The sequence below is a fragment of the Equus przewalskii genome, chromosome 10 (genome assembly GCF_037783145.1).
Source record: "Equus przewalskii isolate Varuska chromosome 10, EquPr2, whole genome shotgun sequence".
Lineage (NCBI taxonomy): Eukaryota > Metazoa > Chordata > Mammalia > Perissodactyla > Equidae > Equus > Equus przewalskii.
The window spans coordinates 40,262,409-40,290,055 of record NC_091840.1 but is presented as its reverse complement, the minus strand read 5'-3'; the positions used below and the strand labels follow the sequence as shown (position 1 = coordinate 40,290,055).

The 27,647-nt window shown below is 36.4% G+C and overlaps 1 protein-coding gene across 22 annotated transcripts in view; it reads left to right on the top strand.

The window, feature by feature from the left end:
- Window positions 1–25,132, top strand: part of RHOT1 (ras homolog family member T1) — a 56,667-nt gene extending 31,535 nt beyond the window's left edge. For 5 of the 22 annotated variants that reach the window (XM_008521461.2, XM_070562597.1, XM_070562599.1 and 2 more), the window contains exons 11-19: window positions 526–646; window positions 3,044–3,128; window positions 3,505–3,650; window positions 4,664–4,764; window positions 6,199–6,329; window positions 7,008–7,091; window positions 8,833–8,952; window positions 10,223–10,425; window positions 24,029–25,132. In XM_008521461.2, coding sequence (XP_008519683.2) covers window positions 526–646; window positions 3,044–3,128; window positions 3,505–3,650; window positions 4,664–4,764; window positions 6,199–6,329; window positions 7,008–7,091; window positions 8,833–8,952; window positions 10,223–10,425; window positions 24,029–24,146 — 1,109 coding nt within the window. In that variant the 3' untranslated portion in view covers window positions 24,147–25,132. Of the gene's footprint in view, window positions 1–525; window positions 647–3,043; window positions 3,129–3,504; window positions 3,651–4,663; window positions 4,765–6,198; window positions 6,330–7,007; window positions 7,092–8,832; window positions 8,953–10,222; window positions 10,426–11,470; window positions 11,567–13,205; window positions 13,329–14,823; window positions 14,938–22,437; window positions 22,582–24,028 lie in introns of all 22 variants that reach the window. The other 17 variants (XM_070562594.1, XM_070562585.1, XM_070562587.1 and 14 more) reach the window with 7 other exon arrangements.
- The last annotated feature ends 2,515 nt before the right edge of the window (window positions 25,133–27,647 follow it).

The window sequence follows — 27,647 nt, the reverse complement described above, 5'->3', positions numbered from 1 at the left end:
CCATCTGAGGGAAAGATTTCTGGAGCGAACAAATTTATCTTAAAATTCTTCATTTTCATAAGCCTTCTTTAAATAGAAATTATTTTTAGGGAAGACATTTTGTCTACCAGTCAAATTTACCAAGTACAGAATGTTCCCTGTAGAATACATTATAGAGCCACGGTGAAATAAGAGATGGAATTGAACACCAGAATTTTCCATTCTGCACAGAGATCTATAAAGTGGTTTTACTTGGTATTGTATAACTTTGTGACTGTTGGTGTGTTGATTCCTTGAGATGTGTTTTTGGCCCTTTCATGTAGTGCTGTCTCTTGCTGCCCTGGGTGTATATGTGAAATGGTTCTGAAAGCAGCTCTGTTTCATTGAGACACTTGTGAACTTTGTTTTGATTTGATCTTCAGTATGCAGAGCTAGTGTGCCTGTGTCCGTGAACCTAGCTCTTGCCATTAGCTTACGTGCTTATCTCCCATGTGACTCTGTACCCTTTTCCACATCAACTGTATTTACTAATTTGTTTTATTTCAGGTTTTCTTTTTTTACACACGCTTTTTATCCAGAGAGGGAGACACGAAACTACTTGGACTGTGCTTCGGCGATTTGGTTATGATGATGATCTGGACTTGACACCTGAATATTTATTCCCCTTGTATGTACCTTTGGCTTTCTAATTGATTTCACTTGCCAAGTATTTTTAAGTTTTGTTTAGCACATAGTTGGGTAGGCTTTGAGCTACTCAGGAATAAATTAGATTTATAGAGAGGTTTCTAGCAGGGTTTCTCAACCTTGGCACTATTGACAATTTGGACTGGATAATTCTTTGTTGTAGAGTCTGTCCCACGCATTATAGGATATTTAGCACATCCTTAGATGCCAGTAACACCTCCTCCCCCAGTTATGTCAGCCGAAAATGTCTAATTGTCTCTAGAAATTGCCAAATGTTCCCTCAGGAGTGAAATCATTCCCAGCTGAGAGCCACTGATTTATAGGATGGCTCAAACTTTTCTTGTTCTTCTCGTGGCAAATACAAGTATCTTCTTAAATTCACTTTATTGAGGAGGGAGATAAAAGATGCTAGACAAACGGGCTTTTAGAGTCAAGAGATCAGAAATATATTGGTTAGCGTTTTTCTTTTCCTTTCATTAGTCCTTTTCCTCCCTAACTTTTAAAGACTGTTCTTAGCTCAGGATGAAATAAGTATTTTTCCGCAACAACCAGTCTCTTTATGGTTATTTTCCTTTAGATAATTCTGTGTTTAAGTTCTCTTTGTTTAAAAATGGACCCAGTGTCGCCCTAAAATAGAAGGCCGCCTTGCTGTAGGATGCCTCTCCTCTACCCCAGGAAAGTGGGCTTTTCAGGGACGTGACTTCCCGAGATCTGGCCTTTGAGTCTTCAGCCTTTCTTCACTTTTTCAGTAGCACATTATTTTCATGTTGTCCCTTTTTATTTTAGCAAAGCACCCCTCATATCTATGTAAAGGATCAAAAAGACTTGTTTTTTTCCTTCCCCATCATTGAGGAAGGAGAGTTCTTTCTGGTTGGATTCCTGGTCCATTAATCAGTTCTAAGTTAAAACTTCTCTTGTCAAAGTTATTAAATCCTGGCTCAAGTAATTTCCCAGATTTTTCGATAAATATATATTGAATGAATGAATTTGTCCTGGGACCTTTTCGTCGAGTTTTCTTTTCTGTGCCATTTATATGAGTAGATAAATTGTACAGGAGGTTGCTTATGACTTGCTTAAGTATGACAGTGAGGAACCTCCATCTCTTACAGCTTTGTAACTTCACTAACATCTCTTTCAATTTCTTTATGCTCTCTGCCTTTAATTTTCTGCAAAATAGCCCTTTAGAGCCACCACTTGAATCTCTCTAGCCTTCTTATTAAACTCTGCCTCTGTCCTTCACACTGCTGCTGGATTAATAGATATATAAATGCAGATTTGGCCATGTTACTTCCCTTCAAGGCAAGATAAAGCCCAAGTTTCTTTTTGTTTTGGGTTAGGAGGCTTCGCCCTGAGCTAACATCTGCTGCCAATCTTACTCTTTTGGTATGTGGGCCGCAGCCACAGATGAGTGGTTGTAGGTCCACACCCAGGAATCGAGCCTGGGCTCTGAAGTGGAGCACGCCAAACTTAACCACTAGACCACTGGGGCTGGCTCCGGGTGCAAGCTTCTTACGTGGTCTGTGAGGTCATTCATGATCTGCTCTCCTCATGCTCGCTCCTTGCCTTCATTCTAGTAAATACTAAACTATTTATAGTCCACCAGTCATATGTTGTTTCTCACTCTAGGCTTTTGCCCATGGTATTTTCACTCTCTCCTTCCCTCTGCCCCCAACCTAATTAATGCCTTTTATTCTTCTAGTCTCAATTCAGGTGACAGTCTCTCTCAGCAGCACTCACACGGTTCCATCCCCAGGCCAGGGATGTTCCCTTTCATGGAAAGCCCCCCAGCATCCTTAGCTTACGCGTACTCAACACTCACCTCATTCTGTTGCGATAGTGAGGTTATCTGTGTGTGGTTCGTCTCCCACTTGTGTGTGGTTCCTTAGAGATAGGGAGCCTGTCTTGTTTTTGTGTCCCTAATACCTAGCTCATGCATTTGATAAATGTTCATTGAACTGAATTTAGGGTGAGTCAAAAAGGTCAACTTAGGCAGAAATAACATCTCTTCACATTGTTTTCAACTCATTGCAGTGTTGACATTGTACAAAGCTCATAATTATGACTTAGAACTTGTTTATAGGAAGAACAAACCCATTAAAGTTTAATCAGTATTATTTGTAAATTTTTTTTCAACCTGCCCTTCAGATATTTAAAAAAACTTTATATGTCAGCTCGAAATGACCATTATGATGCCTCTTCTGAGGATCGCCGTACCACTCCAGTGACTTTCCCTGGGAAAGTCTAAATGGCTCCAGCAAAGATATTTTGTAAAGGATGTCATCCCACAAAAAGACTTGTTGCAATTTTGTATTCATTTCTTAAATTAAATTTTAATATTTGATTAATGCTTTATTTTACTCTTAAATTTTTTTATCAACAGGCTAAAAATACCTCCTGATTGCACTACTGAATTAAATCATCATGCATATTTGTTTCTCCAAAGCACCTTTGACAAGCATGATTTGGTAAGCTTTTAGCTGCAGTTTTCCACGATATATGATAAAATATTTTTCTGTGAATGATTTAACTCTGTTCCCTTTGCTATGGGGTGCTTATGAGACATAGCCCAAATTACCCAAACTCTCTTAATTAAATTAGCAAACATACTTTCTTTTATTTATTTACTTTTATTGCTTTCTCAAGAAGGAAAAGTCTAGTTTCTGATAGACTCTTGTGTACATTTTTTTATAGACAGGTAAGGAATTTTTATCAAAGTGTAAAATTTCTTTTCAGTCATTAGTTTTTACAAGCATAGCTTTACTAAACTTGGTGGGCTCTTGTGTTTGGGATTATTCTCTTAGATAATCTAGACACTTTGTATATTTCCTTGTGTATTTTCAGGATAGAGACTGTGCTTTGTCACCTGATGAGCTTAAAGATTTGTTTAAAGTTTTCCCTTACATACCTTGGGGGCCAGATGTGAATAACACAGTTTGTACAAATGAAAGAGGCTGGATAACCTACCAGGGCTTCCTTTCCCAGTGGACGTGAGTATAGAGCTTGCCTGTTTCCTCTAGAGTCACAGCTGGTTTAAAATTATGGTGCATCACATTCCTCATTTTGTAAGTTTGCCAGATCTTACAAAATGCTTCAGTCGTAACTGCCTGTAAGCAGGATTTACAATACTGCTGCTATCTCTAAGATGAACTTGAGATGTTCTCTAAATCTATCAGGAAGAGATGTGTTTGCTTTTGGAGGATGTACAGGGACATCATCCAAAGAAGAATAAGTCTTGCATCAAACACTTAAGTAATAAGTCTTACATCAAAACTGAGCTAAATTTTAATATTTTTGATTAAGGGAAGTAGAAACGTCATTGCTGTTGCACAGTTCTTAGACCTTCAGAATATGGGGAAAGCATATTTTGCTTGACACTGAAGACTTATTTTGAGGCTTGTTTGTTTTTAATGCAGTCTTAGTCAGACTCAGGGAGGGTTTGTCTAAATCTAGTTGCAGCACAGTTGATGTTGTATTTGGGTGCTGAGGAAATCCTCTGGTCACACCTGATGACATAATTACTTTAACCTTAGTGAGATTAACTTTCTCAACACCAGGATTTAGTTTTTCAAATCGTAAGAAAGGCTGACTAATTTCAAGTGCCTTTGAGTTATTTTTGCACCTTTCACAAAGTTCTTCAGACTTAATTATCATTAAGTCCTCAGCTAGCCTATGTTTGCAGTACACTCTGTGACTGGGGAGCAGAGAATAGAAAATATTCCGGCTCTAGATTTTATCAGCAGTTTGTTGCTCATCTTGTGGCCTTGCTCTTTCTGGGCAGGTGGAGGAGTTATAGGAATCCCCCCGCATCTTGCCTTCTCCCTTTCTTCTCTGTCTTAAGAATGGCAGTGTAGGAAAAATCATGGTTGGGCGCATGGGAAATTAAAGCAGTCTGACAAAAATTACCTGGATCTGGTGGTGAAATTATTTGAGCTGTTGGAATTTTTTTTCTATAAATGCTCATTTAGGAACTTTCCACATTTTAAACTCTACTCTTTCCTAGGCTCACGACCTATTTAGATGTACAGCGGTGCCTAGAGTATTTGGGCTATTTGGGCTATTCAATATTGACTGAACAAGAGTCTCAGGCTTCAGCCATTACAGGTAAGTATTTGAATACTCTTCAGTTCATGACTAGAAAAATATTTTAAGATTCCAGTTTCATATGTGAAAATAAATTCATATTCATTATTCTTCCATGTCTACACTCTATTAGTTTTCCCCATGATTTGGCAATTTCTTTTGAATTGAGATGCTTCATTTTATTGTTTATCAATAAAGGAAGTGTAGAGGTCTTACTTCTAGTTTACTGTGGGTACTCAACTGATGAAAATCACGGAGGGCTATGGGCATTAAAAGTATTTATTTACCAGCCTATCTTGTGTTTTAATTTTCTTCAAACATTGAGAACAATGTTGATGAGAACATGATCCTCATATTGAATTAATTGTATGTCTCTCGACTTCGTAACCGTTTTCCACGTTAATAAATTTTTCACAGATCTTGTAATTCTTGCCAAGCAATGTGCTCCGCTTAAAGAAAACCCATAGGTATGGAATTAACAAATTAGGGAACTGATCGTTTCAAGAGTTTCTTAAATCCTAATTGGTGGGAAAAAATGCCATGTCTTATAGGAAGCCCCAGCGCAGGAAGACAACCAGTCTTAAATTGACAGAGCAAGTACCTTTTAAACTACTTAACAACTCAGACAGCATTTAATTCAGCACCAAAGAGTAAGGAACTAATTGCTAGCCAGCGTGAGGTTCTTTCACTCAACAAGATATATCGTGGACATCTTTCTATATCAATATGTGTACTTTTATACATCTTTAATGTTAAATAATGTGTCATCATATGGATGTTCTGTAATTTAACTATGCCATGATTATTGTGTGTGTTTTATCACTTTCAGATTTTTGCTACCATAAATAGTGCCTCTGGTGAGCTTTGTTGTAGTTGAATCTTTGGGAGCAGCTTAAGGAGGCTGTTCACTTCAGGACGAGATGCCCCCTTGCTCTGCTGACACAGCACTGTTTTCTGGCCTGCCTCTTTTACAGAGTTACCTTTGGAAGGCCGGTTAACCCCAGAGTGCCTATCCCTTTCCTATTTACTGATCCAAGAGTACAGATTTGAGATAGCTTCTTTTAGTTTGTAATTTGTTATGACAGTGATTTATCACGGAACAAAATAGATGGGCTATAGTGTCGCCTACATTTATTGTAATTTTCATTCATTTTTAGGACATCATTTTTCTTAGGAAAATGTACTACTTATTTTATGATGAAATAAGTATTATTTGATTACTAGAAATTCACTTTAGAGCCAACTTTCCGAAATGCATCTTTTCCACTAAGTGAGGCCCTTCTGTATTATATTTAGTACTTTATTTCACGTACAGCTTGACTGTTACACAGTTTGTTTGTTTGTCAATGAAACACTTAATAAATGTGATAAGCAGCACTACCCTACTTTGCAGAAGGTGAAATGGAGGCTCAGTGAGTTTAAGTGGTACACAATTAGTTTTCTTTTTCTTTTTAGTAACAAGAGATAAAAAGATAGACCTTCAGAAAAAACAGACTCAAAGAAATGTCTTCAGATGTAATGTAATTGGGGTGAAAAACTGTGGGAAAAGTGGAGTTCTTCAGGCTCTTCTTGGAAGAAACTTATCGGTGAGAGTTCTCAGAAAATAAACCTTATCCAACAAGTTTTTATAGTCATGAGTTTGCATAGTTTTCTCATAGTCGTTCACCTTTTTAGATGCTTACTAGAACTCAGTGACCTCTGTATATTAGTAAAGTACAATCTCAAGTGTAACAATAATCCCGTTGAACTGGCTTTATCTTTGCCTCACTGATGTTAGCTATCATTTGTCTTTCTTTTTTAACCAGCGTTCAGATGGGGATTAAATGAATACATACGTGAAAGCATCTATCTCATTTCTTGGCGTGAAGTAAATGTACAGTAAATATTTCAAATTGAATACTAATTCTGAGTGCTGCCTTGAGTAGGGAGATTGACATATTTCCAGATGAGTCTCATATCAGACCAAATTATAGTATAATGAGAACTGCCAGCAGGTGGCTCTGGAGTACGTGCTTTCAAGGATATAGTCCTCTTCAGCTGCAGCTTCCACTTTGTGCAGAACAAATGCGTCTTTTGTCTTAGACTTTAAGAACTTAGAAACATAAAATCAATATCCCCTTTGTACTGATAAATAATACATAGTGTAGAGATGAATGCCCCTTTATTTATAACACACCCACAAATACATGCAGAGTATGTGTGTTGATGAAAACTAGTTACTGTAATTTCTTACTGTAAATATTGAGATTTCTGGTTGTTTTCAGAGGCAGAAGAAAATTCGTGATGATCATAAGTCCTACTATGCGATTAACACTGTTTATGTATATGGACAAGAGAAATACTTGTTGGTAAGAAAATCTCTGGCATATAAAAGTTATTAATTATTAGGTACACTTTCAAGTGACTCTTTGAAAACACAGTTGGGTTTAGTTTAATGGCTGTATGCGTAACTTTTGTGTGATTTTTTTTTCAGTGGTTTATTCATTGGAATTAATTTAATTCCCTTGATTTGTGTGGTGATTACACAGCTATAGATATGTGTAAAAATTCCTATTTGTGTGCTTAATTATGTTATACCACAATAAGAAAGAAAAAAATTAACTCCTCTTTACTCTTTCTTCTACTTTTATTTAAATAAATGATGTCCTTTACTGTTGACTAGAAATTAATATGAAACCTTAGTGCCGGTGCTTGGTAATTTATCTATAATCTGAATCGAGTTTTATCTATTTAGCAGGGAGGAGTATAGTTAAGAAATGTTAGCGTAAAAAATGAATGAAAGAAGGGTATGCCTGAAAAGATACTATGAAATACAATAGAAAGAGATCATATATTCTTCTTGGATTCAGTCAGATTTTAGTTTGAACGTGGTCCACCGTTGATGAGCTGTGTGACCTCAGGCAAGTAGCTTAGTCTCTCTGAGTCTATTTCTTATTAGGTTAGCTAATATGAGAAACTCCTAACAAATAATAGCTACTAGGAGAAGTTTATTCGCTTTCTTTTTGGAAATAGTTTATTCTGCCGGACAGATGATCACGTTGAATTTTATACTTAGTTCACTCTTTATGATTAAAGTTCTTTGTTAGTTTCTAATTAAACCTTGTTTATCTCCCAGTCTTCTCCTATAAGTATAATTCTACTTATTGAATACTGAGTAAATACTGCTGACTGTTAGTTTTCCTCTTTTTATCCTTACTCTGTATACATTCTTTATAAATTGATGTCTTTCATGTCTCTGAATATCCATGCTGTAATAGTGTTCTTTTTGGAATATATTGAGTCACTTCTGACTCTACACTTCCCCTTTGTTCTCTTCAACAAGGATGCACTGTGTTATATAACTCAGTACTGAATTTTACTCTTGTTGGATCATTAGCATATCATAGATGGGATATTTCATTAGAGGTTTTATAATAAACATTGAAAAAGAGTAGGCAGTGAAGTAAAACAGAATGACCTTCGTATAAAGAATCCTTTGCTTTGTGTTTCTGATTGATGGGAGAAGAGATGGTGTGGTAGAAAGAAAATAGACTTGGAATCATATCTGAGTTCCGGTTTTCGTCTGATGACCTATTAGATGTGTTATCTTAGGCAGTTGACTTAATCTCTTTAGCCTACCATCTCACCTTTAGATTGTAGAGAATGCATGTAAGGGGCCTGCCCAGCACTTCAGTCACTCACTAAATGTTAGCTTCTGTAGAACCTTAATCACCTTTCTTTTTTGCTCAGGAACATTCTCCCTGAGCTAACATCCGTGTCAGTTTTCCACTATTTTTTACTGTGTGAGCTGCCAGCTAACAGAGTGATGTAGGTGCACAGCTGGGAACCGAACCCAGGCTGCTGAAGTGGAACGTGCTGAACTTAACCACTAGCCCACCGGGGCTGGCCCTTAATCACCATTTTTAATCCAAAAAATCAGAAGCTACTTGTTTATCTATACTTCTCACTTTTCAAAATGGTCTGAAAAGTTATACTTAACTAGTATTTTTTATTAGGAAGTCAAGTTAAGCAATGATAAAACATCATGACTTTAATTATACATCAATGTTATGATACTTATGTTTCTCATTATCTTTTTCTTTGCACAAGTTGCATGATATCTCAGAATCGGAATTTTTAACTGAGGCTGAGATCATTTGTGATGTTGTGTGCCTGGTATATGACGTCAGTAACCCTAAATCCTTTGAATACTGTGCCAGGATTTTTAAGGTTTGTTGCTCTTTTGGTCTATAACTAAGTTTAACTTTATATGGAGTTTAATGGAATTGTAATGTGGTGTTTTCTAACCAGGGAAATGCAAGACAATCACTTGTGGAACTTTTTAAAAGTAGGTGCATCTGTGTCCTGTCCCTGAAGGTTCTAGTTTCATTCTGGGAGGGTAGAGTCCCAGGCGTCTGTATTTTTAAAAGCATTTTTTTCCACATGTGACTCTCATGTACATTCCTGGTTAAGAACCTCTGCATTAATGGAAGGTCTTCTTGGCTGTTACGAATGTTCATGGATTATACATTGCCAGTTACACCAAGGATAATAATAGCCAGAGCAAGGGAAGAAACTAGAGGCTTGAAAATTTATCAGTCACTTTGAGATTATCAACAAGATTCAATAGGAGTAAAAAAATTATATGTACAAAGCAATTTATTCTAGCATTTTTTGTTTGTTTTTTGAGGAGGATTAGCCCTGAGCTAACATCTCTGCCTATCTTCCTTTATTTTTCATGTGGGATGCTTGCCACAGCATGGCTTGATAAGCGGTGCGTAGGTCTGTGCCCGGGATCTGAACTGGCAAACCCCAGGCTGACAAAGTAGAGTGTGCAGACTTAACTGCTACACCGCTGGGCCAGCCCATCTAGCATTATTTTTAATAGCAAAAAACTGGAAATAATCCAAATGTGTAAGAATAGGAGGATGATTTACCAAATTAAGATAAAATAATCCAGTGGAATATTAGCCAGCAATTAAAAGTAATGATTTTGCAGTCAAATGCTCTACCACTGAGCTGTACCCCCTAACAGTAATGATTGGAATTCTGAAAACATGAAAGAGTCAGTATTATATTTTTAAATGGTAGTGTCGAGCATGGCTACAACTATATAAGTATATATATATATATATATATATATATATAAATGCATGTACTTGAAGACTGGAGGTAGTATGAAAATAGTGTGCTTTAGGATAGAGAAGTTTAAGTGGATTTCTTTTTATTTCAAAATATTGTCTTTGTTATAAAAACACATTTTTTTTCAAATTCTAGTAATCTGAAGAATTGTCATAGGTTTGTATTGTTACCAGCATTAGAAAAGTGGTCCTGGTCTTAGGAGACTGACCTGGACCTCTTCCAGTCTTTGCCTCTTAGTTCACTTTCTCTTTGAAGTTGTTGATGCTTTGCCTATCTAGAGAAAATGTTTAGTGCACATTTAATTAAATTTAGTCATTTTTGAACTTATCAGATTGTTGTTTCATTTTTTATTCCATAGCAACACTTTATGGACAGCAGAATACCTTGCTTAATCATAGCTGCAAAGTCAGACCTGCATGAAGTTAAACAAGAATATAGTATTTCACCTGCTGATTTCTGCAGGAAACACAAAATGCCTCCACCACAAGCCTTTACTTGCAATACTGCTGATGCACCCAGTAAAGATATCTTTGTTAAATTGACAACAATGGCCATGTACCCGTAAGTACTTACTCTGCCGTCATTTTCATGTTGCATGGTTCATAATAACATTGCATGCCATTCTTAGCCATGCGGGTGGACTCTATGTCACATAGAAGTTGTTCAGCAACAGAAAGACACTTTGTAATGAGAAGGTACAAATTTATGAGTAACTGCAAGTTTGGTTTGGGTGCCATAATAAAGTTATATAAACAGTGCTTCTGATAATATTTATATATTTTTGATGAGGCTGTAACTATCTTAATAGGATAGTACAGTAAAACTCAGCCTCCCATTCAACGTTAAAAAAGATAGTCTCACTTCAATAAAATGGGGTTAGCATCATGTTGCTTTGTGCTTACAAGGCGTTCCATATGAAAAAAAGTTCACTTTTATATTTTCCTGTTGATTAATTGATCTTGAGTATATGAGGGATTCTAAAATCTTTTAGGAATTTATGTTTAGATTATTGGTATGTTTGAGTTTAGGATAAACTGTCTTTAAGTGCTGTAAAAAGCAGTCGTAATTGGAATTCTACTATATAAATGTTTTACATTGTGTTTTGAGCCACAACTTTTATGTACATTTATTGTATATCTATCCATGCATATGCACAAGCACGTAACTGTGGTCGTCTTCCTGATTTACTAACTGCCTTAAAATTGCATGGTTCTTAATGGCGTTCTCCTCGAGTACTGTGTTTGTATAAATTCTGTTTTGTAACAAGGTAGTTTTTCAGGCAGTGCGTTTCTCAGAACTTTATAGTTTATTTATTATTATATTAGTCTCTAAATTATTTTTCTTATGAAAATTACAGTATAAATTAGGGTAATGATCATACATTGCTGTAAACTGACAGGTTTTTCAGAAAGCTGTTAATTTGTACAGATTTTTCAAATCAGGGTTAACTTGACTGCTATTCCATTAACTAATATTTCTTAAAAAATGCAGCACACTCTTGAAACTGTTTGTATCGGAAGACAAGTCATTCCTATTACTATAAGATAAGCAAAACCTGATTTATGTTTTACTGTTGCTTTAAAACTCTCATGTATGTTATCTACAGAGAGGATCAATACAGAGACAGACTCTCCCGAGACATGGGCCACACTGATAGAATAGAGAATTTGAGAAAAATCTGGGTCTTTCTAAAAACTGCTTTGTAAGTTACTTTTTCTTTATGGCTTCTGTGGGATTTTGCTGACGTTTTCTTATAGATGACCAAATCTCCTTTCTTGCCATAATTAACATTTAGTAACTATCCAGAAACGCACTGCTTGGTCAGGCTTACTGCCTAACTGTATATTATGGTGTCTATTTTTACTATGTAAGTGCACTATTTTGATCTTGTCAATAACTGCAGCAGTGTTTTTAGATCTGCATCTTTAAAACATTTTACTGCAATTTGTGTGTGTGTATGTGTGTGTGTGTATATAATAAATGTACATACATGAACACTTGTTTATATGGTTAATCCCAAACGACTTCTCATGAAGCATCTCCCTGTTGCTAAGCATACTTTGCATCCCTCCTTTTTGGTGGGTGGAGCCTGTCTATGTTGAAGAGTCAGATTCAATTTATAAAATAGCAGATGGATTCCAGTATGACAGCTGGCAGTGATTTAGTAGCAGTGAAATGTTCATCATCACAAGTCAAGTTTTAAAAAGGAATGTCTTAAGCCAATAAGAGTATTTTTAAAAAATTAATTCTTGTTTTTCTTCATGTTGGGATTAGGCATTATTGGGATGCTGCTAATCTCCACAACCGTGCCACTGTGCGCTGTGGTCTCATCAGATCTCACAAGCTAAGCCAAGTCAGATTGGGCCAGTCCTTTGACTGAGAAGCCTCTAAAAAATGTTCAGGTGTTACAGGAAGTGATGGCATTGATTCATCAGGTGGCGCTCTTCTGAATGGGTTCTGCGCCAGTACCCCTTCAGGGGTGGTGTGATGGCTTTGTATGTCTGAGTGGTTCTGACCACTGAGCAGTCATTGGAGACCCCTACTTTGTTTGTTAGGGTGGAGGTGAAGTGGGTTGCCCGTGTGCCTGTACCAACTTAGTGCAACTCCGCTCAACCAGAAAGGAGTCAGAAAGCCTCCCTAAATTTCCTGTCTACTATCAATTGGATCCATTGTTGATTTTTGCATCCTTACCCAGAGTTTCATACTATCATACTTGGCTGCTGTGTTATAATAGCAGATGAAATTAACCCCATAATTTATTCAAGTGGAAATTTCTGAAGCACTTTGTTTTCCTTTGGGAGCCAGGGTGCTTAATGAATTAAACACGATGTTCATATCTTCTCAGGGTTGAGTATACTCGTCTTTTGACTCTTTTGTGTATTTGTCACTCTTCTCCTTCCTGGTTTTCAGGCATGTGTGTATGCTGAGGGAGGAGGAGGAAGAGGGAATGATGATTTAAATGCTAGCAAACCTTGTCCTTTGGTGGGTGCTATGGCTTACTCAGTTTTTCTTTTCATTAATTTAGATGAGGGTGCCATCTATTGCTGTGCATATTTATTCCACTGAAATTCCACTTTTATATTAGTAATTCCATCCCCCCTCCAAAATAGCAAAAGTATTAGCTAATTTTCCTTAGATTTTCTGTAGGGAGGGAGGAGGGAGCTATTGCTGTTTGTTTCTAGTAAATGTGGAATTCTGCACAACTTTAGCATGCCCCACACTATCCTTTTCCTTAGTGTTGCTTATGCCTAAATCTTTTATTTTTTTAAGTTGGCACACCCTGACTTGTGCCATATTTGTAAGTAAGAACTCAACTCCTGTCCTTCTGTGTGTTTTCGCAGCCATGCCCGGTTACGCTGTATGTGCACCTGCAACAGGTGTACATTTTGCATCTGTCAGAACTTCCTCAACTCAGACTTGCTGCAATCTGTAAAGAACAAAATCTTCACTGCAGTTCTTAACAGGTTCTTAACTTTATTTACTGGGTACCAGGCATTCTGTTAAAATACAAAAGAAAAAAGTGGATAACTGTTTATTATACAGATACTCACTACAAAGACAACAAGCTGACTGATGCCCAACTAACTTCCACTAAAATTCTCACTGTGGTGACAATGTTTAGTTTGGGAATCATCCTTAATAATGTTTTTAAATTAATAGGTATATTTAGGGGACTATGAAATAAGCTTTTGGATTTTTTTTTTTTCATTAAAGGAGTTAAGGTATCTTTCGTATTAGAGGATAATATGTGTAGGGAGATTAAAATCTTTTGGCTGAGACTCATAAAACCAAATTAGGACTTTGGTAGTAAGGAAAAGAAATGTTGATCCCAAATGTTATAGTATACTCAGCTGACATTCACATAATACAGCTAATTAAAACCATACCAATGTGAACAGTATCTTAGGTTTGAAAACATTCTCTATTATAAGGACCTGGAATGTTTATTTGAAAGAAACTAGTTTCTGGAAATGAGGATAATAAGCAACTTTAAAGATTCAAAGGAATATGGAAAAGAAAAAAGATCTGTAGTCCTAGTTTTTGAGGTCTTTATGATTGAACCAAAACATGAAATATGCCTAGAAAATAATATGTTTTTCAAAAAGAAAGAAAAACAGAGAAATAGGAGGTATATATCCCCTCAAAGCAGTGAGCTTGGAAGGTTATATTTTTATTCTGGTCATGCTACCTTTGTTCAAATTGATTTTACATTTTGTGAGCATTTAAGAACTTATGTAATATTAATTTGTACCTGATGTCAAATTTTTATGTGTCTAAGGATAAATTAGTTTTTTAAACTCATTCAGATGTCATTGGGAGCTAGGCTTGATTAAGACAGATGATCAAGCTAAATAGGTTTTGATTAGAAATGGGTCGGTTATTTGGTTTACCATTGGACTCTCACTGAGGGCTAGGCTCCGACTATACCACCTGAGTAGAGTCGTTTGTATCCACCAGCAGTATAGCAGACGTGGCTATGAAACAATGAGACTCTGTCGTCCATGAGTCAGAAACTGACTTTGAAGGCATTCTAAAAGAGTTTCAGTGACGTTTTGAGCACTAGCAGCTCTGGAATAAGAATGCAGCCATCTCAGGTGACTGCTTTGAGGGGATCACCACGCTCATTTGGTTGTACAGCTCTGCCTCTGTCCTTTGAATGGCATCTTATAAAGTAGTGTGACACAGGCAGATTCTCTCATGACAACTGTCTGAGAAAATGTAAGGCTAGTTCAAACCAAACAACACTCAGGAGCTCTGGTGTCGGAAATGGTAGAGTTGGAAGAGATTCTGGAATTCATCTGGCCTGACCTCCCATTCGATTGCCTTCCTCAAGCTCTTCTGAGAGAGTGCTCTGTATCTGCTGATAGCTTTCCTCGTTGGAGAGGGGTTTTGCTTCTGCTTTGCTTTTCATTATTTTTTTTAACTAAAATGATTTCCCTGTAACTTTCTCTCCTTTAGTTTTAGTCCTGCCCTTTAGAACAACACACGACTATTCTACTCCCTCTTCAACATAGCAATCCTTCAGACATTTGAAGACGGCCATCATGTCTCCCCTAATTTTCTCTTCTCCAGGTAGAACATCCCCATTTCTTCCAGCCTTTTCTTAAATTAGATGGTTTAGTGACCTCATCATTCCTGGTTGTCCTCATCTGAAAGCCCCGTAGGTTTTCAGAGTACCTCTTAAAAGGTGCCACTGAGAATGTAGAACAGTGCTCCAAGTGTGGTCTGACTAGCCTGGAACGGTGGGCAGTCATGTTCCACAGTTAGGACGGCACCTGTCTACTGTATGAATTAACTTTTCAGCAGCCCCCTCCCACTGTTGATGTATATTAATCTTGGGGTTAATTGAAATCAAATTTTTTCATATGAAGTGCTATTAAGGCAGTGTCCCTTCCTCTCTAATTGTGTATTTAACATTTTTAGTTGACTCTCTGAATCTAAATGCAGATACGTATGTATCTCTATTAAATGTCATATTCTTCTTTTTGATCCATTTGTTCTAGCTCAGTCATTTCAAACATTATTTCTGTCATTTGTCCCATTATCTCTCTCTCTCAGCATTGTGTTATTTGCAAATTTGGTAGATCTGTCTTCTGTATCTTTCAAGTTATTGATAAAAAATAATATTAAACACTCAGAGATTGGAGAGAGAGAGAACTAAAGTGAGGAAGCCCTACTCTTCTCCACTGGAGAACCCTTTTCCCGGTGACACGGGTTCAGGATTCTTGGGGAAAGATTATTCTGTCAATTAAGAATATTTTATTATCCAGCCCATATTTTACCTTGTTATCTTACAAGAGATTTCATGGAGGGCTTTTTTGAAATCAATATATAATTATTACCACATTCCTCTGATGTGCTAATGTAGTAATTTTACCTAATGAGGAAGTGGTATCTATTTGATGTCTTATTCTTGGTGAACCCACCTTGGCTCCTAGTAATTGCTGATCATGAACTATTTAATTTATTCTAGAAGCTCTTAATTGTCCATAATTGCAGATTGATTCATTGTCTGCATCTTTGATAATTTTATTCTTGGGTTGATTTAGTCAGCTTCCCAATGAAATAGGTTGGGTGTGCATTAATGGATGAGCTTGCTCATAGTGAATTACTCTGTACAGTGATCCTCGAAATCAGTACATTTTGTCATATCCATTTATAAGCTAGAAGTAATGTAATCGTAATGTCAGCATGCATCACTGACATCTGGTAATCAAGAATGGAAAGAATGAAACAGAGGAGGGAAACTAGTGTACCTGTCAAAGGACTCCTTCCTGATCCCTGGGAGTATTTCAATAATTTATTTTGTAGAAGTACAGTAGAAATTTAGGAGTTCTGTATTGAAGTTTCTTCTGGTTTACAAAAGGATGTAGATAAGGTGGGTGGAGTGGAGGCCCAAAACTTACGTGCCTGCCAGGTCTGAATGAATAGTGTAAATGAATGAAGGTGGCTAACGATAAGAAGTAAGGGAGGTGGGGACTATGATAGGCCCTGCCCGAAAGACGCAGCCACAACTCGGCTTTGGCCATTCGTTGTTGTCCAGGCCTGGTGTTACCACATCTTCTGATTCTATGAGACGCTAGAAATCAGGATTTTTATGTGAAATTTCCTGATATTTGAGTAATGGCAATTAAATTTTAAAGTACTAATCAGAACAAACAAAGCGTGTTTACAGGCCACCAGTTTGCAACCTCCGTCTTTAGATATAGTGTAGAGTTGTGAAAATGAAGAAAAAAAAAGTATACCTAAGCAATGAAAATGTCTCTGAGACCCTTTGCCCCTCCAATTTTACTCCTTTCTCCTGAAAAATTTGAAAAAGTTATGGAGTGGCTGGATAAGGCTGGAACTACCTTTCCCTCCTGTTTTTCGGGCTTGGCAGCCTTTGGTGGTTGGACCTTTGGTTTGCCATGCTGGGGATATCTTGCTGTTATGTAAGCAGAAAAAGGATTGATTGATTAAGAGGCGTTTAAGAAATTTTCACTGTAATTCAGTGGGGAGAATTCTCACTCAACACTAGCTCTGAAGTCTTTGGTTTTAGAAATCTGTCATGCCTAGTGACTTAGAACTTATTTAATTCTCGATTTAGAACTGTTTGTTAAAACAGCAGTTTTAAAATTTTTATTTAAGCAAAACATTTTATTAAATATCTGCAAGGATATTAATAGACAAATATTGGTGCACACATGTTGGTCTCAAATTAGCACATTGTTTTTGTGTGCTTGTAAACATTTTTGTCACTGAATTAGAAACTACTTCCAGAGATAATACATGTTTGAGACCACATTCTCCCTTTACCTCTCCCCCCCGCTTTTGATTTATTCACTCAAATACTTAATTTAAGTACCTGCTTTAGATAGGATCCTGCTGTGAGCTGGGGCAAAATAGTGAAGATGAGGAAGATATGGACCTCCCTTTAAGTATCTTTCTAAATGTGTTGTTGTTAAAGATTTTTCTTTAACCTTTGGTTATATTTTCAACTACTGTAGTCCCTTGTGCTAAAAAAGGAAGTGCTATAACCTGATCATGAGAAAATTTAAGCCTAATTAATTAAGTTATACTTAGGCAGTTACAGCAGATTCATTCCTGAAATTTTCCTTTTTTCCCTAGCTATCTGTCTTTCACCAGAAAAGATTGTCCCTTTTTTTGAGCATATTTACTGACACTACATAGTTTAGGTAGAAAGCAGTAATAAAATTTTTTTTCTTTCCAATTTAATTGAATGTATATTGATTTCAACATGTGAGAGAGAAACTCTGTATCTGACATGCAGCTTTTTGTTCTTTGGTAATTATCGCTTAACCTTTCAGATCTGGATAGGTTTATGTTCTTCTTGAGAATAATTTCTGAATAACTGGAATTATTTGAATTAAATACATTTGGAAGATGATTAACGTGGTCAGATGATTTTAATCTTTGGTAATGTTTTATTTCAAATAGTGTAAATCATGTTGCTGGGGAAAATAACTTTTTTAATATGTAAATACTTTTTAATCTGAAAGTGTTAAAATGATTATGTAGGAGTGAGCTTGATTGTTGGTTTGAACTACCCAGGATTTTGGTTTACTAAGTATTTATTATTCTGACCTTAGAATACTCCTACTTTGCATGAGGATGTCGCTATACTGTAGTGTGCTGTGAAATTTAATTTGTCTCCTCCTTTAGGTGTTCATTTTCATTTGTTTGTCTGTGCCGCTTAGTCATTTTTTTAACTCCTCTCCATCCTTTTCCCAGCTAGGTTTCTGTGTATAATCCTCCCACTTCTCCTAACCTATAATTTAATCTGGATGTTTATTTTATAATTTATTATTTTGGTGTGATTTTCTTTGATGCGTATTTTAGTTTTAGGATTTCTTTCATCCCATTTGTATTATTTGCATTAACCATATAAACTATTTGTTCATGTTACTTCTTAAGTTTGGTAGCCGCATTTTACTTTGGCAAGCATGTGCATAGTTCACACTGAGTGTTTGCAGAGACCCAAAGGTGATGGACAGTCATCATACCCATTGTGTTTTTAAACGTATTTTTAAAATTGGATGTATGTGACATTTATTTTAAGCCATTCATTAATGACTTACTTCCTTTGCCCGTAGTGCTTTAATGATCACCTAAGCTGCTCCTTTACATAGTTTAAAATCATGTTACTTAATATAGGAGCCCTTTTTTTGAAGAAAGGATTTTACTGTCATCACACCTAAATGAACTGCCTTTTCATAGGATCGCCTTATGAAGAGGATAGGTTCCTAGAAATCTTAATGTTATAGAGATTCTGATACTGTGTTATAGTAAAATATTGTATCCGCGGAAGTCTGTCCCGTGTTTTAATTTCATATGAAACTGCTATGTTCTCTTATATGAAGGTCCTTACAAGGCTTTTCTTTGAATTTGGATACATAGTCATACGTTTAAAATTATATAAGAGCTTGTGTTATAGATTCTCATTAAGTAAGCTGCTGCTGCTTATAATTGAAAAATTTTTGCCATTTGGTTAGTATATTAGTATATTAAAGGACATGACAAGGTGAAGTTTGCCTATTCAGATCTTTAAGTATCAGTAGTTAACATGTAGATATTATGTGTTTCCCATGTAGCTACGATCATCTAGAAATTTTGATCTTCTAATGTTTGGTGAAGCATTTCTTGACATTGATGTGCACCTGTGTCCTTTTCCAAATCATGCTACTAGTTAGGCATGCTCAGTTAACAGCTTTCTTATGATTTGTGTGACAGTTCATCTTTTTTGGACACTGTATTTTGATTTCTTTGCCCATTTTGAGAAATATCTGTTTAAAATATGCCTACTAGTTCAGTTAGGAGAATTATTAGTAAAATTTTTATTAGGAGTAATGGCATTTTTATTAGAAATAAATATAAAAAAATACTTCACCAGGCTGAAACACTGAGGAATAAAAGCAGGGAGATCCAGGAGACTTTTTAAAAAATGAGATATTTAAAACCAGAAAACTTAACTATAGTTTTGGTGACCTCAGTACAGTTTTCAACTTGAGATATGTAACTGCAAATAGGAAAAAGCTATATGTAATATCTATAAGCCCTTGTAACTTTAGGTTACATGCATTACAGTAAAATAAGCTGTTTCAAAGTGTTAACTTAAAAATTCATACCTGAGATACATATATAGATAGAATTATAAAATTAGAAGACTGTATTAGTGCATTTGTACACTTCTGAGTTGTGTTTGAAAAGGATGAAACGGTGAGAGGAGAAGAATGAAAAATAGGAAATTCAAGTTTATTTCTGAAAAGTGTCGGAAGTGACTGTGTGGGTGGAGCTACTCTTTCAACAGTCTCTTAGTCTCGCTCTTTTTGAGTATGCTCTACTGAACTTTTCTTTCCTCTGCATAATAGTCTGCAGTCGAAGTCAAGGTTAGTTTCTATCTGGACCTTTCTGAATTCTCCCCCTTCCTCAAATTCTAAGTTTTGCAAACTTTTAGGCCTCTGCAATATAGTTTTATACCCCAGATATAAAGTCCTGTGACACATAAAAAACAATATTAAAAATACCCTATTTGGTAATAGCTAGAATAGGTTTAATTCCAGTGAGCCTTTTAGAATTTGATTATTTTATATTTCTAAGTATTGTGATTGGTAACATTTCCTTATTATTGGTGAAATACATTGAACCAATAAATATTTTAGTTCATTGTTCTTATCTTCACCATAAATTGCAGAGTTAATCAAAAGCATCTTGTATGCCTTCTTTTAAGGCATTCTGTGCAAAGGTTCATAGGAATTTTGGTCAGTCTGTTATACACCTTGTGTAACTGTTCACGTGAACAGTTTTTAGTTTAACTCTTTATTGCCTGAATTTTGAAACATTTCCTTCTCTCTGCCTTATTAAGGAGCAGCCTTAATAATACCCAAGTCCAAATATGTTGGTTGGCACCCACACTTGTGTCGAGAAGCACTTGTCATCTGATTGACATATGGGCCCTCAGCACTCCTAAGAAGGAAAGCCAGCATCCAACACACAGGAATTTTCCACCTAGGAACTTGAAAAGTTCTAAAAAGCTTCAAAAGCTTAATTAAGGTTATATTCTAGTATTTAGTCATTATGTCTTATGTTCTAAAAAGAGATACTGCTGAACTAAGTTATCTTTCCATATAGAGTGGGAAAATATGGTGATTCTGGTATATCAATAGATTAAAAAAAAATCTACACACACATCTTTCACCCTGTAATATTCATTTTGGAGAAGTCTGTCTTAAGGAAACTATGCTAAACACAGAGAAAAATCCTATGAAGAAAGGTATTCATCACTTTCATTATAGTCACCAGGAAATGGAGATAGCCACCAATGGAAGAATGAAATGGAATGCAGCTATTTAAAATGATGTTTCCATAATTTATGGAAAAGCCTTTATGTAATAGTAAGTTTTTGAAAGGATGTAAAATGATATAAACTGTGCATGTTGTTTGCAGGTATGTAAGAAATACATAGAAAAAGTCTAAAAGGAAGTATCCCAAATTTTAATTAGTTGCCTTAGGTGATAGAACTTTAGGTGATTTTTTTTCCTTCCTGCTTTTATTTTCCACGTCTTATAATGAACATATATTACCTTTTTAATGGTCAGAAAAATAAACTTTAAGAGGAACAAAAAAGTATGCAGTAAAATATTATAATTTATTCTAAGATGATATTTTATGAGTCATTTTGAAAGAATTATACTTTGAACTGTAGAAGAATTATTTTTGCTTGAGGTTTAGAAATGAACTCAGGAGCAGCTTTATGAAACTGTTACTCTGCTTCTGCTTGAGACCTGAAATGACAAACATTGCTTAGTTCCTGATACTTACGGACAACAGGGTCCTAAGATTGCACTATTCTCTCTTCAGGTGTTGTCAGTTAGCTAATTAGCAAATGTGGCTTAGCCAAGGACGGGCAAATGAGCCGTCCCTTATAGATGCTTTCTCTGTTATAAATGGAGCCTGGTCAGTGCAGCTTTTAAATGCTCATGGTGAAGACATAAAATAGTTCTCTAGGTAGCTTTCCGTGTCTAAAAGTGTCTTAAACAACTACTGTAATGTTGATGGAGTCATTGAAATGTATTTTATGAGTTAATAGTTGCCTTAAGTTTTAAACTAGCTCTATGTTGAGCATGTGTCTATATTATTTCTCATGTATTAGATAAATGGGAACTGTTGTTTTGCCTATTGAAGGCTGTACTATAGCTTGGGGAAATAATAATTACTATCTGGAAATGCAAAAGAAAACTAAGCAGTAAAGTCAGTCAGAATATATTATTTCGTGATGGTAATACTTAATAAAATACAACAGAGGGAGCTGTGTGAAACAGATTCCATACTTGAAGAATATTTATGAGAAATCGTTTTGCCTGATTTTAATGTGGTTACAGCTAGTTTAGTCCTAACCTTCTCCTTCCCCTAAATTGAAAAATAAATGTTAAAAATTAAAAAAAAATCTTGTCAGTGAATACACATGAAAATCACAGAGAAACCAAAGATGAGGCAAAACCTCTTACACACTTTTAGGCTGTGTTCTCACTTTAAATTCTGTATGTCTCTAATGACTTGGTGTTGTAAACTTTGAGACTCGCATCATAGGTCCATGACAGTCTAGGAGTTTGGGGTGTCGGACTTAAGTTTTTACAGATGTGTGTTGTAGTTTTTGGTAGTCTGAAATTAGAAGCATCTATAAACTTCATGCAAATAGTTGTTAGCCTCATTTTGAATGAATACTACGGTCACCACATATTGATAGGGCTGCTTGTGGTATTGGTTTCAAGGGCTTCTCTTAGTGTTTTGGATATACCAAGACCAGCCTCTGAGGGATGCATAGAGAATGTATGTAGGAGCCTTAGGTTTCCTTGCCTGTATGTGAGTCTTAAAAGAGTACATAGAGAGAGATTTTTTTTAAGTTTGGAAGCTTGCTATAGAATACATTTATTTTAAATATAGAAAGCATGAGATGCATCGTATAAGGTGGCAGCTCAGTTTGTGTGTGGGATATTTAATTGAGAGATGTTATTTTCAGTCCCCTTCTTTTGTGAGCTCTGCTATGAACTGCAAACTGTGTGCATGTGCATAAAGGTTAAGAGCCGGGGTAGCTGAGTGGGGTGCCATGCTGTTGGCAGACGACGAAGGCAGTATTACCCACCAGGTGCACGCCGTCCACTCTGTAGAAGATTCCATCTTCATGGAGTCATCTCATGGGCCACTTTTTCTTGAAGCCAGGTAACACTTCTCACAACCAGTAGGTTGGCCTTCTTGGAGTTTTTCCAGCTGGAAAAACTGAAACTTAAGTATTCCCTTCCCTAACTTTAAAAAAAATAAAACATTGCCTGTTGGAAGAACTAACTCGCAAGGTGGAATGAGCCTGTGTTATCACTTTGCTTTGTAAAATAGCAATTATGTAAGGAGTGATTTTTTAAAAAAATAGCCCAAGGAAGATAAGAAACTGGAGTGCCGTGTGTGGTTTTGCCGTGGTGGTAAGCATGGAGCACCCTGGCTTGCATTGTCGACTTGTTTCTAGGGATGTGCACATTGCATTTTGTGATAACTAATCTGATTGTTCACTCTTTCGACTATTACTGAGGCGAGTAGTTTTGTACAATTTATATTCTTGGCCCTTAACTCTTTTGCATATGGCAGTGTCTTGGTCTTTTAATGATGTCTGTCTGACTTTTGTTTCAAATCTGTTTGTTTAACTTAGTTGTAAAATAACTTAAACTGGACAGTCTCTCTAAGCTGTTAATTCTGTAAGTTTTCTACAACTCCTCAATTGTATTCACGTAACTAAAACTTCAGTGACGCTTGACTACAACGTTCCAACCTTTGCTTTAAAGCTTTATCCTCTTCATGGTAAGCTGTCATACTTGAGACTCTCAAGGGTGCTTAGCAGTGTTATTAACTGAGCATGCTCACAAACTCAGTTTGTGGTACAGGCTGTCCCTGTTCTTGTCATGCATAATACAGCTTCTTTTATGTCATCTGCCTTTCAGTCCATCATGTTACATTATGTCCTTTAGTTGGTACCATTGTCACTGCCTGTCTGTCTGACTAATACCAGCGTTTGGTTTTTTTTTTTTCTTTTCTTCTTGAATCAACAGTAACCAAATTAATGCAAATTGGTAAACCTTCCCCTCCCCCTTTGGAATTTTTTGGTAAATTTTTATGGGGCTGAATGTTTCCAAAGTGGAATTTTAGCATTGCTCTTAGAAAAGTATTGTCACTTGTCGCTTAACTGCTTACAAGATAGCTTTCGGTTCCTGGGGACAGGAGATTGCACATGAAGTTCCATGAAATTGACTCTCAAAATTGTGAGATATCTGTTACCTCTCATTTGAAGGACTGTGGTGGTATTAAAAAAGTGGTAGGTTGATTTGTCTAAGTTCTCCGTTTCCCATGTGAAGAAAATGTATAAAATTTCAGATGTTGTTTACTCTCAAATAGTAGCTAATTTTAAAGACATTTGTCTTTATTAGTGTCTGCATTCTGACTTAAGATAATGATTATCTAAGCATTGTACATGTGACTTTATTGATAAATGTTTTTGGTAAGCATTACTGTATGCAATTAGCCTGACAAGTGTGCTAATACTTCCCTAAAAGTAGGCTGTTAATATAGCTGGTATTTTCATACTAATCATGTTTTAAACATTAATTATATTTTCTGACTACAGGCACGTGACACAAGCTGACCTCAAGAGCTCCACGTTTTGGCTTCGAGCAAGTTTTGGTGCTACTGTTTTTGCAGTTTTGGGCTTTGCTATGTACAAAGCATTATTGAAACAACGATGATTAAAAATACAAAAATACTGACCCTACCAAAAACAAATACTTTTATGTACATTCTGAATGCTTTAAATTCTGCTAGAAATATTAAGATATTTATACATGCAGAGTTACTTTATTAATATTTGTAATTCATGCATAAGAGTATTTTAATGATAGTTATAACTGCAGTATTGGCTAGCATATGGAAACAGCTTAACAGCCAAACTAAAATGGCTAAATTTCAGAGGCCAAAAGGGAATATTTTGTAAATAATGTACATATTCAGGCAAGACATGGTCTCCCAAACTGAGTTCTAGAAATGATGTCTCTAGACGTTTCTCCGTGGTATTGTTAGTGCTCAGTTGGCTCACTCTCCTAGGTTTACGTCAGCGCAGAGATTGTGTTTACCCATGGATCACTTATTTATTTCATTTACTCTGAATGATCCTTGGGTTCTTTAAGTACATGAGGCACAATTTGCCATTTTCTCTCCGTTTTTAAAAACAAAACGAGTCAGTGTCAGCTTACCAACACAACTTCAGTCACTTGTGGTAGGCCAGCCCTGAAGCCATTGTGCAGTCTAGAGAATTGTATAGCTGAGCGTGAGTCTCTCCTTTAAGGAAAGAGTAAACTAAAGGCAATTAGCAGAGGCGTGACCTAAGTGATTATGTTGCTTCCTTGGTCAGTATGTTGAATTTTATAGCCCTTTCAATTAAATGAGAAAAAAGATTTGTATATTATCAATGTTTTTAGTTTAAATAAACAGTCACCATTGCTACTATTGAATTTCCTCCCAAGCGTAAATCTGTCTATAATGGCCGTGTTTATTATAGTACATTACAGTAGCTGCATGTGTCATGAAGTGTTCTATATCTGGCTAGGATAACCTAGAAGCAGCACTTTTTTAAATGGTAAAATAAATCTAATCAATATAAACTCTCATGATAAACCTATTTTTTCCATCATCGACCTTTTCAAGTATTAAAATAAATAACTACTGTATACTGTGATCTTGAGTTTTTTGTCTTACAAAGTAAATATTTCTGTACATATGTGAGTGAAATCCTCTGGTTTCTATCTTTCTACCTTGAAAATTATGTTTTATACAAAAAGATAGTACTCATTAGGAAAGAAGACAAGTATGATTTGTATATATGAGGAAATCTATTTTAAAGTTGTGAGGAAGTCCATTCTTAGAACAGGCTGGTTGTTTTCCCCTACACCTACCTAACTAATGTGGCTTCTGCAATGATTACATGTTTATTTTCTCTTTTAACGTGGCTTTTTCCCCTCTGCTGTTCTGAGGGACGTTTTCTCATAAGATTGTACTCCTTGAGCAGCTCTAATAGCGTAACTTACCAGCAATAAGCTTGTAAAATGTTATGTGCCATATTTACTTGCACACTTCCCTGTCACCCTCCCCACTTTTTCATTCTAAATTTGAGGAAAATGATAAGTAAGCAGAAATCTGGGGACTCTTCATTGCCATTATTTTCTTAGATTTTTCCAATTTACCAAATAAATCTGTCGATATACAGATTCTAATGACAGTAAGTTCTTTCCTTCCTAGTTCTTCGCTGTTCAGACGAAAATATTATTTTAAATGAATCTGCCTTATAGATTGTTGTGTTTGTGAGAAACAGAGGAAAGAAGGTAACTTGTCAAGAGGTGAAAAGTGGTGTGTCTATATATTTAGATTTTCTCTCTTTTCATTTGAAGCTTACGTGTCTGATTCACAAGAAGACAGACTGGCAGCTGCCCTGTTTCTCACCTGCTCTTGGCACATCTCTCTCGCCAAGCCCAGCAGCCTTCTCAACTGTCAGTCAGTCCAGGCAGGCTGGTTAGCAGAGGGAGTGCTCACTGATTTCTCCTCTTTAACCTACGGGCACATGCCGATATTTTTCTTTATTTCACATCCACCTTAGGGACTAGTTAATGTAGGGAAATATGTGAATAAATACAGCAATAGGCTTCTTCTGGCTTTACAATTTATTCAGAAGGTGCAAGCTATAAGAGTAGTAAGGAAAAATGAGGAAAATAGCAACCTGAGGATTAAAAGGAACTCTTTCACTTTGCCCCAATTGCATTATCTTTTAAATGGACAATTCTGAGGCTGCTTGCTGCAATGTTTTAATGAATGGTGAGACAGCCATGTGAAGAAACATCACTGGAAGGTTTGAAGGCCTAAGGCGTAGTGTAGTAACTTAGTCCTACTTAGCACATCAAGGGTCTCTTGCTTCTTGCCATTTGCATATTTCTCTTTCATGTCTGACTGAAAAATGAGCAATGTCCCGCATTGTTGGAGCTTTTAAATGGTACAGTAGGAGTGGGCTCTTATGTTAGGAGTTTGGGAAGCACGTAACCACTCTGAAATGGCCTATGGAAGAAGAACTAGGAGGACTGGATATCTGTGCATATCTGTACATCACCTGTCAGGGGAAGCCACCAAAGAGGAAGTATACTGATGAGCTAGTCCTGAATGAAATGAGAGCTTTTCTGACCCGAGGGAAGGCACCTGAATAATGAATAGCAGAGGGAAAATAAAGGTAAGTGCTCAACCTCTGTGTAGAGCATAAATCCTTCCTGAACAGGCCGTAAGAATGCAACTGATGTTAGCTTTGATGCCCCTTTTGTCTGACTTGTTTTAGTAAAAGTCAGTATAAAAGCGTTGTTGAAATATATATGCAAATCTTAGAAATAAGTATGTGATCTAATTTTTGTTGATACATTTATTTATTTGACATCATCCTTTAATTTTTAATAGTCCATGTGTTTTAGGAAGCTGATTCTGGACTAGGTAGTTATTGAGAAAACATACATCAAGATGCTAAATTTATAGGATGTTTACAGTATGAGAATGCTCCAGGCAGGTAGGCTGACCTTTCCAAAACCTTGATCCCCAGATTCATAGTCCCAGTAACCCACTTCCCCTCAGCTTGCAAATGATTCTCGTCTTTTAACTGTGTTTATCAAAAGTCTCCATCAGTGAGAGCAAATGTCTGTTAACTCGTCTGGCCCTCTGCTCTGTGGATTCCTCTGACCTGTGAGGATCGCAGTTACGTACCTCAGATTTCTCTAGTGCATCCCAAGTTCAGAAACTTGGTCCCCTTGCTCCCATGGCACACTCGCCCTTGTCAGACCATTTGTCCCAGTTATTTGTGCTTCAGAGTGTGGGCACCTTACTAGAGGGTGAGATTTTGACATCATTAGGAAACACTTCTGAACTTCATAGTGCCATTCTGATTCCTAGCTGGATTTTTTCCAATGATAGGGTTCAGCTCTGTAGATTTTATCTTCTCCTTTAGTGCAGACAGTTACAGAAGCTGGACAGTGAAATTGAGAGATTGTCTTTCCCTCTGGGTTTGAAAGCTGCTTGTTGGATGCATGCACACAAGGAGGCATTGCCAGTGTTATCTTCATAGGTTAAAAATCCGGATTCCACAAGAACACTTACTCTCTTTCAGTATTTTCGTATTCATAGTTTACATATGAGTCTTTTATAAATAGATAGCCTTTGGAAGTGTT